At 40.2% G+C, this 16,160-nt stretch overlaps 1 protein-coding gene across 2 annotated transcripts in view; it reads left to right on the forward strand.

The window, feature by feature from the left end:
- Window positions 1–16,160, forward strand: part of LOC129700363 (spectrin beta chain, non-erythrocytic 1-like) — a 199,973-nt gene that overhangs the window by 43,984 nt on the left and 139,829 nt on the right. For both annotated transcript variants that reach the window (XM_055640786.1, XM_055640785.1), the window contains exon 2: window positions 8,108–8,304. In XM_055640786.1, the coding sequence (XP_055496761.1) occupies window positions 8,154–8,304 (151 nt within the window). In that variant the 5' untranslated portion in view covers window positions 8,108–8,153. The remainder of the gene's footprint in view (window positions 1–8,107; window positions 8,305–16,160) is intronic.

The raw sequence follows: 16,160 nt of genomic DNA on the forward strand, positions 1-16,160 counted from the left end.
TTTAATTAGCAGTGAGTGAGTTGGTTAGTTCAAATTGTACATTTGGTTCATGCTGTTACCATGATGCATAATGATAATAATCTTTAAACCCAAATTTTAACACCCTCCACAATGGGAAAAATACACAAAGGTGAATTGTAATTTGGGTGGAGAGGGCAGGGCTTAATAATATATTTACCTCCTCTGTCACCCAACCCAACTAAGAGGCAATAGGTGTGCTGGCTGTTGATGGCTATATTTCCATTAAAATGCAGGTTAATGCCATTTTTCCCGCCTTCAACCCAAACCAGAGCTACCTGGCTTGAAAATACATTCATGATGTGAAGGACAAAAGGAGGCAAGATGCATTATGAGAAGCTAAACTAGGGCAGGACATGCAGTAAATATGAGGAGTGTTGGAGAACAAAGTGATGTTGGGTACACTTGTATAATACCCTGAAAGTGACAACAGAGGTACGCAAAATGGTGAAGAGGGCGTTTGGCATGGGGCATTAAGTATAAGAGTTGCAATGTCATGTTACAATTGTATCGGTGATTGGTGAGACTGCAGCTGGAATAGTGTATGTGGTTCCAGATGCCATACTGTAGGGAGTACATGATTAAGCTAGAGAGGGTGCAAAATAGATTCACAAGGATGTTGTTGGGACTTGAGGGGTTGAGTTTTTAGGGCGTGCCTGGATAGCCTGGGACCTTTTTTTTCTGGAGCAAAAACATTTAGGGGGTCTTTATAGAGATTCAGAACATTATGAGGGCTTAAATGAGGTGGATACTCGCTGTCTTTTTCCCAATGTAGGGAAGTCTAAACTAGAAGGAATAGGGTTAAGGTGAGAGAGGAGTGATTTAAAGGGGATTTGAGAGCCAGGTTTTTCACAGAGAGGATGGTAGGTGTATGCAACAAGCTGACAGAAGGTGATGGATGTGAATCCAATAGCATTGTGTACAAAATATTTGGATTGGTTCATGGATAGGAAAGTTCTAGAAGGATGTGAGCCAAATGCAAGCAAATGGAATTCGGAGCTAATTCCAATTGCTTGCAAAGGCACCTTGGTCGGCAGAGACAAGTTGGACCAAAAAGCCCATTTCTGCGCTGTATAACTCAATAACTCTATTTTAAAAATCTGTGCCATATATGGTGTAAGCCCTGTAGAGATACCTAGGACATCCTTTGCTCAGAGCATTTCAGTTTCTGAATCCATACTACCTCCCGGACAACACTGACCACTCACAACCCATTGGTTCACAGTGGCGCAGCGGTAAACTTGCTGCCTTAGAGTGCCAGAGATTCTGGTTGGATCCTGACTTTGGGTGCTACCTGCATGGAATTTGTACACTCTCCCTGTGACCACGGGTTTTCGGTTGGGGCTCCAGTTTCCTCCCACATTCCAGAGACATGCGAGTTTGCCGGTCATTTGGCATTTGTAAATTGTCCCCAGTGTGTTGGATTGTGTACTGGTGAATGTTGGTCAGTGTGGACTTGGTGGGCCAAAGAGCTTGCTTCTATGCTCTATCTCTAAACTGAACTAACCTAAACTAAACTAAACAATCACCTCACCACAATGCTTGCCTTTTAAACCACTTTCCAATGGCAACCCGCTGTCATCCTAGACCCCACTACGGCCCATTGGTGAGATAATAATTTGAACCAGAGGTGGACAGGAATCTTGCCCTCAACATAGGAATGAAGCACAGTTGTTAAATACTCTGCAAGTTTGTTCCTCCATCTCTAGTTTTGAATCGCCACTTAGTGGGGAATTTGCATTGGTGGATGAGTTCAGGAATGTAACGCAGGAATTTACAAAAAATTAAGCTGATTGTGCAATCTGCATAGAAAAATAATATTTTGCATTTTTGTTCAAAATTATATGTCAGGACATGATGCTTTTAAATGACCCCTTTGTTTATGAAATAAATAGAATCCCTGACTGGAATATTCAGCAAATTAAAAAATAATCCATTCAAAACATAATTTAAAGATATTTTACAATGTTTCAAGTCTGCGGAGTCAAGTAGTTAGCTCTGTCATTAGTTGGATGTGCCATGCTGATGTTTTGATAGTCATGGATGGTGGCGAGGCAGGGTTAGATGGTGCAATGTAGATAAATCAGCTGGAGAGGACAATTTGTCTGACACACAAAACGGGGAAAAAAGTTTCAATAGCAAAATCATGCAGGCTTCTTCAATGCTCTGGCAGATGGCTGCAGGCTGGTATTGCAAGGTGCTAAAAAACAAACCACTTCCAGCTTCTCATTCAAGAACTATATACTTTTCAGGAATTTCACAAATATAAATAATCTGAAAAAGGAGGAGCATTAGTCCTATACAGCAATGAAGCAATGCAAAATAATTTAACTCTATAGTCCATTTCTGATTGTGATTTGTGTGTGTATACAAGCTGATGGCATGACATATATCGCATGATTTCTGTCATTTATTTCATGATTACAATGATTCCTGTGATTTAGTTAAGGATTACAACAGACACACCATCTGTCCCTTCTCAGTGTTGTTTGCGTTTATTTTCCGTTGCACAACTAACCAAGGTCCCAAGATTTATTGGCAGATGAAAAGAACGGGTACAAAATCGGAAAAGCAAACTTAAGGACTTATTTCCAGGAAAAAAATACTTGGAATAGGCCAGCAAAAGTATTAGAATGACTCTCAAAACAAAATGAAATATGACACGAATGAGTAACCTAACCATACGTATTTTACATTCTAGACACATCAATGCGTGTTTGTTTTGCAAATCTTTGTCTTTCAGTCCAAACGGCCTTATTGTTTAGATTGGCACTGTCATTAGTTTCCTGCATATTCAGTAAATCTGTAGTCCATGGTTTCAGGTAACAATTTATGAAAACCAATGGCAATTTTTCCAGATGAGCATACCTTTGCAGTGATCCCTACCTACGGAAGGAGTAATTCTGGGAATTTAAATCTTAAAATGGATATTTGAAAATTCCTGATTAAAATATCTGGAATGACAGATGTGGCATCAGTAGAGTGAACAAAGCAGTTTAAACTTTTAGATTTTAGAGATTGGGTGCAGAAACAGGCCCTTTGGCCCTCCGAATCCATGCTAACCTGTGATCACCCTCTGCACTAATACAATCCTACACTCTAGGGACAATTTACAATTTTATCAAAGCCAATTAACCTACAAACCTGTGGGTTTTTGGAGTGTGGGAAGAAACTGGAGCACCCAGAGAAAACCCACGCAGTCACAGGGAGAACGTGCAAACTTTATACGGACAGCACCCGTAGTAAGGATTGAACCTGGGCCTTTAGCGCTGTAAGGCAGCGGCTCCACCGCTATGCCACTGTGCCACCATTGAAGTTAAGGGGCTGCCCCACTTGGGCGACCTAATTGGCGAGTTTAGGAGAGTTTAAGAAATGTCATGGTGAAGACCTGTCATGTTGAAGACCTCCTTCGACTATGTTGAAGACTAGCTTCGTCTAGCTACGACTAATTTCGGGTAAATTGGACACCGAATAGTGGAGTGTAGACGATCTCCTTCGACCTCCCTTTGACCTCCCTTCGACTATGATGAAGACTATCTACGACTACCTTCGACTACTCTCGATTACCTACGACTAACATGCCGACCAACTACGACTAAACCTACGAGTAAAAAAAGTATCGATTTTTTTTTACTCGTGGGCATTTTTCAATGTTGAAAAATACGCTGTGACCTAGCTGAGGCCTCGAGTACACGGGGACTACTCTCGAGCATGAAGGAGAGTTACAAAGACCTCCTACGATCTTGTGTCGAACATGCAGCGAGTATGAGTCGATGGCAAACTTGCCAGAACTCGCGGATTAAGTCGCCCAAGTGGGACAGCCCCTTAAAGTTGTAAAAGCTCTGACTGCCTTGCTCTTATATATTTACACAGGAAACCTATCACCTTACCAGGTATGGCCAATATGTACTTCAGTACCACACCATGTTGGCTATTAATTGCCCTCTAAATTGTTAGGCACTTGGTTGCATCAAACAGTGGAAACAAATAAAATCAGGCTGCCTGCTTAGTTAAACAAGCAAATCCATTACTTGAATGGCTTTTTAAATTCTGGCATTAAATAACAACCACATCCACAGTTTTAACCATGCAAATTAATAAAAATAAAAATAAAAAGTCTGCAACAATTTGAAACGTAAGAAGAAAATACTGTTGTCTTTTGACCTGTCTTGAACTTGGATTCACTTTTCACAGCCTGGAATATAATATTTGCTAGTTCCCATCAGATTTGCTGTGACCAAGTCCTGTAGTTGTTTAAGAAATTGTCACTTGAGTAATAAGATCACACCAGTGTCGATGTCCTATTCCGTATGTACAATTAAATGCTCTCCCAGCTCTCCTTTATTTAAAGGGAGAGTTGTATATATTTGTAAAACTATTTGGTTCTATTAATAGGTTGAGTATTAAGAACTCAAGTGCAATATATTTGGCTTGCAAACTACTTTCATTCACTTTGGACACAAAGTGGTGGTGCTTTTCTGTTTTAAGACAGATATGTAATTGGGTACATGGCACTATCTACTCCAATGCTACAAGCAGATTAACAAGGATGAATCATTGCATAATTTCAGTGACCAAGTGAATGAATGTTTCAATGTTGATATTCTCCATTTGACGTTCAAGGACTGGGATGGTCGGCGGCAGTTGCTGACATGGCAGTATGTGTTATATTTAAAGTCAGGAGGCAGGAATTCAGCAGCTGGTGTGACACCAGCAGTCCAAGACTGGCGAGAGTCTTGTTCTATGTGAAATTGGTCTTTATGTGCAGCTCTAATTGTGTATTTGGAATTTTACAGTCCTTCGACAGCTGGTCGCTTGAGATATTGTGCATTAGCAGTTCGTTCAGTGATACCATTATCAATGAACCACACAGTTAAGCAGTTTCTTAGAAATCCTAAATCGCTTGACTTTTATCGTACTTCCAGAAAGCTTAATTACCAGAGTACCCGCTGCTGTTGTGACTCATGGGAGCAGTTTTATATCTTTACATTTTGTATTGAAGAATGAAATATATAATTTGTGACATGTCCTTGGTGGCTTATTATTTAATTACATCATGATGCGTTTATAAACCTTTGGAAAGGACATCCAATGCACAAGTAGTTGTCTGACCCTATCTTTTGGGTAATTATCTTTTGCAGTCAGTACTTGTGATACAGTCGTAACTACTGAGCCTCCTAGCATGTCCTGCCCTGTTAAAAAATTTACCAATGAAAATTTGCTTTAGGAATTCAAACCATCACGTGTAATTTGTACAGTTTCAATATCTCCTTTTCAACGCAGGCAATAGGAATGTGTTACAGTCCAACTCTAACCTTAGAATTTCATTCATCACTACTTTTACAAGGTAGACAATGACTGTTTTATTTTCAAAAATACTTTTTATACCTTTGTGTATTTTGCTTTAACCTAATCCAATCTGCATTATTCCTTTAATAAAAAAAGGATGCAATCTGACATGGTTCCTTTCACAATTCATTAGTGTTGGTTCAATAAAATAATTCCTATGACTTGGAAATTTTCTCCTGGTAATCTGGGAAAAAATTGCTCCATTCCGTGTGAAGCCTCAATGTGACAGTGAGACAAGCTCATCACTCATTCTGGGATAAAGTTCGGTTGCCATCTCATTGTAAAAGTGCAGTTTAAACTATTATTTACCCTTTCATAGGGTAATATCATATTTGGATTTATGGTAATTTCCTGAACATATAAAAAAATGTTCACAATGAGGATTTTGAATCATGAGGTTTTTTTTCTTTTATTTATTCAAACTGTTTTGCTAATTTTTGTTTTAATTATTAAGGTAAATCATGATGTCTGTTACCAGCACTCTGGTAATATTCCACTGGAATGCAGCATACACATCAACTAAATTTAGTACCATAAGATGTCCTCAATGTTTCCATGCCATGGTTTCTGTATCCCTGACTTTCAAAGCTGTTATTTCCCATGAGCATGCTGGAATAACATTTGGGAATGGTGTGATGTAGAAAAAAACACAACATTTTTAAACTATTTTGTTTAAATCCTTGGGTTTCTCTTTTTTATTTTCCCTTTGCAATTTCTGTTCGTTGATTTTTTTATGTGCATGGTTGGTTAGACTCATTCTTATTTCGCTTTATAGTTTTCATTTAATCGCTCCCTTTCTTTGCTGGCTGCGAGTTCTTTCTGCAACTTCCACTTTACTCTTCTTTCCCTTGCTTTCTGTGATTTAGTTGCTGGGGATTTCGTTCCCAGACCTCGAAAATTGATGATATCCCATCCAGTTACTTCAGTACCTCATGCAGGTGGAATTTTTAGTTTGGGGAGCTGCTATGACTGCTTTGCCTGCCATGCATCGCTCCGAATGGAAATTGTACAGTTCCATACATGGATCCAACTACTCCATAGACATGTACCACATTATGTGATTGGTGTGTATCTTTTAACTCTGTGCCTTACAATTGTCCTCTACAGAATCACCAGCAAGCCGTACAATGTGGGCTGTACACCTGTTTGCTTTGCTGTTTCCCAGTCAGTTATTGTAGTTTTAAATCAAGCTCTTCATAAACTGTCAAAAATAAGTTCAACTCATCATTTTCTGCAAGAAGTCCTGAATACTCACTAATTAAACAAATGAGTTCAAATTTGTTCAAATAGTGGCTTGGATAATAATAATATTAGACATTATTTTAACAACATTTTTGACCAACTATATAATTTTACTTTAGAGTCCTTTCATCGTGTTCTTTCCCATAGTCTCTCCAGGTGCACGTTCTCCTGCTGTTGGAAGGAGAGGGTGACTTCCAACATGTGTTTGATTGGGTGATCCTGTTTAACATTCATGGAGGCACAGTGGTGCAGCTGGTAGAGCTGCAGCCTCACAGTTCCAGAATCCCAGGTTTAATTCTGACTTTGAATGCTGTCTGTGTGGAGTTTGCATGTTCTCCCTGTGACTGCGTGTGTTTCCACCCAGTGCTTCTCCCAAATTCCAAAGCCGTGTGGGCTTGTAGGTCAATAGGCCTCTGTAAATTGCCCCTGGTGTGCATTGAGTGGATGTGAAAATGGGATAACTGATATGAGCGGGTGATCAATGATCAGCATGACCTCGGTGGGCCGAATGGCCTGTATCCAAGCTGTATCTCTAAACAACCATTCATTTTCATCAAATGTGAATGTATCTTAATAGCTGAACACTAACTGAGCACCTGGCAACCAACATCCAATATTTCAGAGAGAGAAACATAACTTTGATCTAATGAGCTCAGAATAAATGATTGCATCGGAAGATAAACACAAAATGCTAGAGTAACTCAGCGGGTCAGGCAGAATCTCTGGAGAGAAGGAATAGGTGATGTTTCAGGTCGGTTCTCTAGCAAAATGAACGCTGGAGTTCATTATTGAAATGCTGCTACTGTTCCCTTCCTGAAAGGCATTTTCAGTTGTTGAACTGCATCATCTGTCGATGTGTCTAAATGGGGTGATGGTCAGATGCATTCAGTACAGCAAAACCAGTCAGGTCATGTGAGCAGCACAGCTGGTGTTACGGGCAGCGAGAGTACATGTGTGCCATGAGTTTATTCTGATACACAAATGTGGATGAGTGAGTCATCTTAGCAACTACAATATATTGTTCGCAGCAGCTGTGTTTTGTTCGATCAATGACTCTAGGTCAAGTCTGTAGCTTCGAAAGACTCCTCAGAAAATAAATCCCAAGCCTAATTTATTTTTATAAAACTTGGACACACATAGCAGTGTGAAAAACTTTTGTTTACTTGCACAAATATATTTGCCAATTAATAGCTTGTTGTATGTAGCAGTTTATCCATGATGTCTCCGTTGGACATTGCTGGGAGTGAGATGCAGATTGAACATGCAAGACCTCCATCTACTGGTCATAGTGGGTTGTGAAATATCCAGAGATGCTTGCACCATTCTTGCTGCATTATTATCACAGCCGCTGAATGCCTCCAGTGAAAAGAAATGTATTGTCTTTTCCCAAAGCTACCTGAAGTAGGAGTGATTAAAATGTAGCCCCTAACTTGCTGGGTGATATATTTGCTCAAGAAGCCCTTCACATGCATTACAGTGATTTTTTTCCCCCTTACAGATAGGCCTCATGAGAGAGAGAGGAAAACGACAGGAAAACCAGCATAATGACATCGGCCACAGATTTTGATAATGTTGAGATACAGCAGCAGTACAAACACGTCAATGATCGGTGGGAACTCTCTGATGAAGGTGAACTCGATAATGACAACAGCTCTGCAAGATTGTTTGAGCGTTCCAGGATCAAAGCTCTTGCGGGTAAATGTGGCTGAACAGTTTCCTTTTGTTTGTTTGGATATTGTTCCAGCTCTCGGCTGTATTAGTTTATGTTTTACATTGCGCAGGTATTTATAATGACATATATACTTTTTATACATGGAGGTAATTTCCTTAAGTATTTAAGTAGGACATTTTCTTTCTTGAGGTAGGGAAAGAAAAAGATTTACATATTTTGAACTCCAACATGTATATTTAAAATTGTTTTAAATAACATGTTTTTAAAATATAATTGTGTGTTACTAGAATTTCAGTTCCGACCAGAAGTGTTGCAGGCACCCTTCATTTACAAAAACAATTTTTAAGTAAGTAATGTCCAAAAGATGATTTTTTTTTTATGGCACTTTTTTTTTCTGTTGGTGTATTTGGGACCCAAAGTAGCTGCACTATTTTGTCTCTTGCAGTATACTGTGCATATTAGATTTTTGTAATAACTAACTCGTTATTCTACTTAACATCCTTACAAAAAGGTAGCCCATTGAAAAGATATAAAAAGCATACGCAAAAATTTGAATGGAATTATCAATCGTTGGCTATTGTGATTTGCTATTTAAGACGGTAATTTTCAAATAGAGAAAATTAATCATGTGGAGTTCTGATCTGAGATCGCATATCCTCTCTTGAAAAACTGCAGTCAAGATAAAATGCCCCGTTGCAAGTTGTCACACATTGACCTCAGTCATTGATCAGTCATTTTGATCGCTCCCCCAGGGAAGTTTCTGAGCTTTTGGATGTGAATGGGTATACAATCTTATGAGCAATGTCTTATTTTGGTATATTTTGCCTTATCAGGTATATTTTAATAAAAATGTGATAGATTAAAACCAATCAACAAAATAAGTGCCTTCCAAATGGTTAAATGTTTATTCTTTAAATCCGAGATTTGTAGTAGGTTATTTCTGACTTTTCCATAATATAAACTTCTTTTGGAACTCGCCAACACTTTCAGTACACTGATGATGTATTCAAGTGAAATTCAAAGAATTAATTTGGTTGTCTACTTAAGTTACGGATTCGGATATTTTACTGTTTTGACACATTTACTCTGCAAAGTTATGGTCACTATCAAGTACTCTTCTGCATTCCATCAATTGCTCTTCTTGGTCCTTCTTAGGCTACAAGTGTAGTGGTGTCATTGGAATAGACACACAACTTTCCAGGCTATGAGTTAACTTATAGGCTCTTTGACATGGTTCAGATATCCCAATTGTGTCCAGTCTAGTCTTCCCCTGAGATCAAGTAACATCTTGATAAGCATCACACGTGGACATTTGAAGGATTGATGTCAAAGCATATTGTAAACAGCTTTTCTGGTATGGGACTGTAAGGCTGTTATTGCCCCATGTAAGGCTGAACTCTGCCTGGTCCAACCATGTTACCTTTGAGGAAGTAGCGAATGAAATATATCAAAGCCTTAACCCTACCGCTGCAAGCCAATCAAGAATCTAATCCCCATCCCCCTGCCCACACACTGATTCAACCTTAAGGTCCTCATTTCCTTCCCACACATTTTGCTGAATTTACCTACCTTTGTCCTTCACTCACATACCTCACCCCACCATCACCACAACCATCAACCAACACCGCCCCACCCCCAGAACCCCAAACTCTCATTCCCTTGAATTCTCTCATGCAAACCACCAACTGGTTGTTAAGTGAAAAACTCAAAGTGCAAGAAGAACTCAACAGGTCGGGCAACATCTGAGGAAGAAATGAACAAATGATATTTTAGGTTGGGACCAATCTTCAGACTGTTAGTAGTTGTGGGGAGAAAGCTGTAAAAGAATGGTGGGGGGCAGGGCAAAGCCTAGCAAGTGATAGGTGAATACAGCGGTGGGGGGGGGAGGGTTGGGGGGGGGGGTAGGTTTGGTTGGCAGATGTATGGGGTAAGTGAAGAAGACGAGGTGAAAAGGTGTCAAATAAGTAGAAGGAGTGAAATGTAAAGCCAGAGGGAAGGATATAGGTGGAAGGCGACTGGGGAGGGGAAAGAGGAGGGATAAAAAAGAAATTAAGGGTTTGAGGATAGGAGGAATGTACGAAGGTGGGGAAAGAGGCACGGGTAACATTTACGAGAATGATCAAGGGGATGATTGGGTTGACGTGTGATGAACATTTGAAGACTCTTGGCATTTGAAGGATGAAGAGGGACCTCATTGAAACTCACCAAATAGTGAAAGGCCTGGATAGAATGGATATGAAGAGGATGTTTCCATTAGTGGGACAGTCTAGGACCAGAGGGCACAGCCTCAGAATAAAAGGACTACCTTTAGAAAGAAGATGAGGAGGAAATAGTGGGGAGAAAATGGTCCACAGTGGGGCGAGAGGTAGTGGCACACGGAGAAGAGAGAGGGATGGGGGTTAGTACCTGAAATTAGAGAATTCAATGTTCATACCATTAGGTTGTATGCTACCCTATGAGTGCTGTGCCTCTAGTTTGCCTGTGGCCCTGCTCTGCAATGGAGCAGTCCAAGGACAAAAATGACTGGGCATAGGATGGGGTGTTAAAATGGTTCGCAACCAAGACATCCAGCAAGTCTTGGCAGACCAAACGTTTCGAAAAATGGTTGCTTAGCCTACGCATGGTCTTGCTGATGTAAAGGAGGTCGAACAAAGGGTGGTCGGTATATGGAATAAGCAGCCAGAGATGGTATTGAGGCTGGGACTATCCCAATGTTTAAGAAACAGTTAGACAGGTACATGGATAGGCCAAGTTTGGAGGGATATTGACCAAACACAGGCAGGTGGGATTAGTGTAGCTGGGACATGTGGGCCAAGTTGGGCCAAAAGGCCTGTTTCAACACTGTATCACTCTATGACTCTCTATAAGATCACATTGGAAGCACCAAATGCAGTCGATGAGTTTAGAGAAAGTACATGTGATCCTCTATCTCACTTGGAAGCACTGTCCTTGGATGGAGTTGCGGGAGGTGGTGTAGGGGCAGGGATAACATCTCTTGCCATTGCTGGGGAAAGTACTTGGGAAAGGAGGATGGATGGTGGGAATGGTTGAGCGAACCAAGGAGTTGCAGAGAGAGTGGACTCTGTGGAAAGCGGAAAGGGGTGGTGACAGGGAGATGTGACTCTGGTCAGATCATTTTGAAAGTGGTGGAAATGTCGAAGAATGATGTGTTGTATGCGGAAGGTGGTGGGGCGGAAGGTGAGGGCCAGCTTTTTCCAGTTCTTATTGAAAATGGTACTGCAGTACAAATCATTCCTAATTTATTCGGCATTTTGCTGAGAGATCCATTAAAAAGTTAGTGAAATTCACAATGAACATAAAACTCTAATAACAACAGCTTCCCTCACTTTTGTCCCGCCGTTGGGGCAGTTGAACCATCTGTCGGGGCAGTCGAAGCTCCCGCAGCTGGCAGTCGAAGCTTCTGTGGTTGGTGCTTCTGATGTCGGTCTCTAACCAGGGACCGCAAGCTCCATGAAGTTAAAGTCCGCAGTCTTCCACGGTTGGTGCTCCCAAATCGATCTCCAGCAAGAGGCCGCCAACTCCTCGATGTTAGGCCGCAATGCGGACGGAGATACGACACAGAAAAAAGTTGTATCTCCATCGAGGAAAGAGATTAAAAAAGGTTCCCCCCCACTCCCCCACATAAAGCTAAAGAACTCTAAAACATACATTTAACACATACTATTAAAACAACAAGGAAGGAAGGGGCAGACAGATTGTTGGCGAGACGGCCATTTCTGGCGCCACCCGGCGGTTTGAATGCTGGACATAAGTTAACAGACATTAAAATTAGAACGGAGAGAAAAGGCGATCCATATTTCATTATCGCTCAGATCTCATGTTCATAAAGAAAAATGTGTCTGATTTTAGCATTTTAGCATAGTGATTAAGATCCATGTAGTTTATTTTGTAATGAATGTTTTTCTGTGGCATTAAGCTTCGAAGATTTATTGAGTGAGTATCAATTTCTTGATCTCTAGCTCATGCTAAAGATCCATCAATGTCTCATCAGCCAAGTGACTACGAAGCAGAGAGGATTGTGGGCTGCAAGTTGACAATGACTGAGAGTTTTCCTGTAAACTGCATTTTGTTCTGAATTTGCAAAATGCAAAATAATTAGCTGTTTTACTGGCTATTAAAATCAATAGTGCTTTTAAAGGTCATTGGAATTACCATTACATTTTTAATGTTATGTAATCAAAAGCTAATAAAAAGTTTGTATTCATTAAAATGTGTGCCTTCAGCTCAATTGAATTATGTTGAAAGGAAGATCAATAAAAAGATTACCGAAGATAATGGAGATACAGAGCAGGTTGAGAAGTTTTGTATAGGAATTCTTGGATGGATAAAAGACTACAAAGTACTGTATGATGAGTGTGCTCTCAAAACACCATGACCTGATATATTTTCACAGCTATTGAAATAGAAAACAGTTGGAAACATCCAGGCAGCATCTGTAAAAAGAGAAATAGTTAACGTTTCAGGTCAGAGATTTTACAAGAAATGGGAAAGAAAGAAAACATGCTGGTTTTAAGTTGCAGAGCTGAATGGAAGGATGCATAGGATAAATGGAAGATCTACGATAAGGCGAGACCTGCTTCGTCATGGGGAGAAGATATAATAAGATCAGCTGGTTAATGAAGGCATCTGAAGAAAGAGAACATGAACAAAGGAAGGTAAACAAAGACTGAGTGCTGGAGTAGCTCAATGTGTCAGGCAGCATCTCGTGAGAACATGGATAGGTGATGCTTCAGGTCAGGGCCCTTCTTCAGTCTGACCCTTCTTTTGTACACCGGCATCTACGAGGCCAAAGCATATCAAGCGAGCATGCCTTAATGAGCACTGTCCAGTAGCATTGACAGTCACCATCAAGAGGCTGTTCATGGTGTACATTAAGTCCAGGACAAGGGGTCACAGCTTAAGGATAAGGGGGAAATCCTTTAAAACCGAGATGAGAAGAACTTTTTTCACACACAGAGTGGTGAATCTCTGGAACTCTCTGCCACAGAGGGTAGTTGAGGCCAGTTCATTGGCTATATTTAAGAGGGAGTTAGATGTGGCCCTTGTGGCTAAGGGGATCAGGGGGTATGGAGAGAAGGCAGGTACGGGATACTGAGTTGGATGATCAGCCATGATCATATTGAATGGCGGTGCAGGCTCGAAGGGCCGAATGGCCTACTCCTGCACCTAATTTCTATGTTTCTATGTTTCTAAGTCTAGCCTCTCAGGCAGCCTTGATCTACTGTCAAAATAGGTTCAAGGCACACACTGGTTCCTGGTCCTTCACTCATCCCTGGAAATCATGGGTAACAAGGACACCTTATATTAAACTCCTATGTATTGACAGTAGCTGAATTAATGAATGAATGAGTTTATTGGCCAGGTATTCACATGCAAGGAATTTGCCTTGGTGCTCCGCCCACAAGTGAAAACATGACATACAGTGACAGTTAAGAATGATAAAACATTAAACATGAATAATAAAACATTATTGATTAAACATGTGAATTAAATAAAATACCAGAGCAAAAGGAGGCTACAGATTTTTGGTTATTGAGTAGAGCTACTACTCGTGGAAAAAAGCTCTGCCTTGTGTACTTAATCCCAACTAAACTCATCTCCACACTCATGGACCTGGGAGTCAGCACCTTCCTCTGCAAGTGGATCCTCGACTTCCAAACCCAGAAACCGCAATCAGTGAGCATTGGTGACAAAATATCCATCATAATAATTCTCAACATCTGTTCCCTGCAGAAATGGGTTGCCAGCCCATTAGTATGCTCCCTGTGCAATCACACCTATGCAGCCAAATTCTGCACCAACTACATTTACAAGTTTGCTGATGATACTGCCAGAATCGGCCAGATCTTGAACAATGACGAGACAAAGTACAGGGAGGAAATAGAGAGCTTTGTAACATGGTGTCAAGACAACCACACCTCTCTCAACATCAGCAAGGTAAAGGAACTAGTAATTGACTTAAGTGATTGGGAAATTGATCCCCAACCAGCATCAATTGTGCCAACGTGGAGATGGTCAAGACCTTCAAGTTCCACAGCATAAATATCACCAACAATTTGTTCTAGATCAACTAGATTGAAGCTACGTTCACAAAAAACACACAGACATCTCTACTTTCTCAGAAGACTATGGAAGTTCAACATGTCTCTAACAACTCTCACCAACTGTAGATCAATCACCATTAGGTGATGTGATCCATGTCTGGTTTTACTGTTGTACACCTGATCCGTAATCCAGTTCAGATCTTTACACCGGTGAAGGAGCCGCTGGTGCTGATGCTGAAATCACCTATAAAGTCACCTGTGATGTCACTGTGAAGTCCCGTGCGGAAAAGACTTTTGCGAAACCAGTGTTGATTGAACTACCACCTGCAGTGCTGTTGAGAATATGTAGACTTGGGGATACTTTAGGACTAAGGTTTAAGTATTCTGAGTTAAGTTTTAATTTCTTTATTTTGCCATAATTTAGTTGTTTCATTATCTTTGCTGTGACATATTTTTTCCTGGAAAACATGTGATGTTTATGTGATGTTTAATGCTATTGTAATTGTCTTAGATATATTATGCTGTGTATGATTGTAATTGGGTAGAAAGATTGTCCCCACCAATATAACCATGTGATAGTACAGTTATTGGTCTAGAATCACCACCCTTTGTAAGTTACCTCCCACTGTATCAACTATATATATATATATATATATATATATATATATATATATATATATATATATATATATATATATATATATGCTAATTTCTTTGTTTGAGCACATGTGTTTCTCCGTGATCCACTGGGAGAGCTTTCCGGGGTGGTACAGAGACACCTGGTCACCATGGTGAAGTAACGGATGATTTAAAGTATTCTAGTCGGTGTTTTCACTGAACGGACTAAGCGATATAAATACCAGAATTATCACTGTCACCTGCAAAGAGTACGAATATTCTTTGCAAGCCAAACCCCAAGACTGTGTTTGGACACTTATCACAGCTTTAATTGATTGAGGTCTTCTTCATTCCTCACATTGTATCTTGCTCACTTCGTATCCTCCATTGCTTAGCTGACGCTTACATCCCTATTTTGTGATGTTTGTAGTTGTAATTGTATATACTTTTATTTAGTTGCGAGCTTATGCTTAAGAAGGAGGATGTAGATCAATCACCATTAGTTGATGTGATCCATGTCTTGTTTCACTGTTGTAAACTGATCCATAATCCAGTTCCGGTCTTCCACTATGTCATCTAGTGTGCCAGTTCGGCAGTTCTTTAGATTCATCTTGGAGTTTGAACCTACAACAGTTATGTGTATTCGCTCTATATGTTTTTGCTAATAAAGAACTTAATTACGAAGCTGAACGACTCGGTGTTTATACATCTTTGCACACCAACTTCTACAGATATCAAGACTCAAGACTCAAGAGCCACATGCACCAATTCGTGCAGTGAAATTTGGGGTCACCGTATTTGGGGATATGCCGTGGAAAGCATTTTATCTGGATGTATCGGATGTATCGGAACTTGGTTTGGCAACAGCTCTGCTGAAGACCAAAGAATTGGAAAGAGTTGTGGATGTAGCCCAGTCCATTTGAATCAAAAGCTGGCAGATGGGTTTGTGTACATAGGCTAGTATCGTGGCTAGTATAGATGAGGTCACTGAAGGGGTCCATTGCATGCTGTATGATTCAATGACATTCTGCTGGACTTATTGAGTGTTTCCAGCATTTTTTGTTTACACTTCTGCTTTTGATTATTTGCAGTTTTCTTATTTTCCTAATAGAGATTTTGTTTGACATATATTTTAGTATTTCCTACCTTTGTTTGATATTTTCCGTAATTATACTTTTACCATGCTTATGTTATAG

Source organism: Leucoraja erinacea, chromosome 9, assembly GCF_028641065.1.
Source record: "Leucoraja erinacea ecotype New England chromosome 9, Leri_hhj_1, whole genome shotgun sequence".
NCBI classification, from domain to species: Eukaryota; Metazoa; Chordata; class Chondrichthyes; order Rajiformes; family Rajidae; genus Leucoraja; species Leucoraja erinaceus.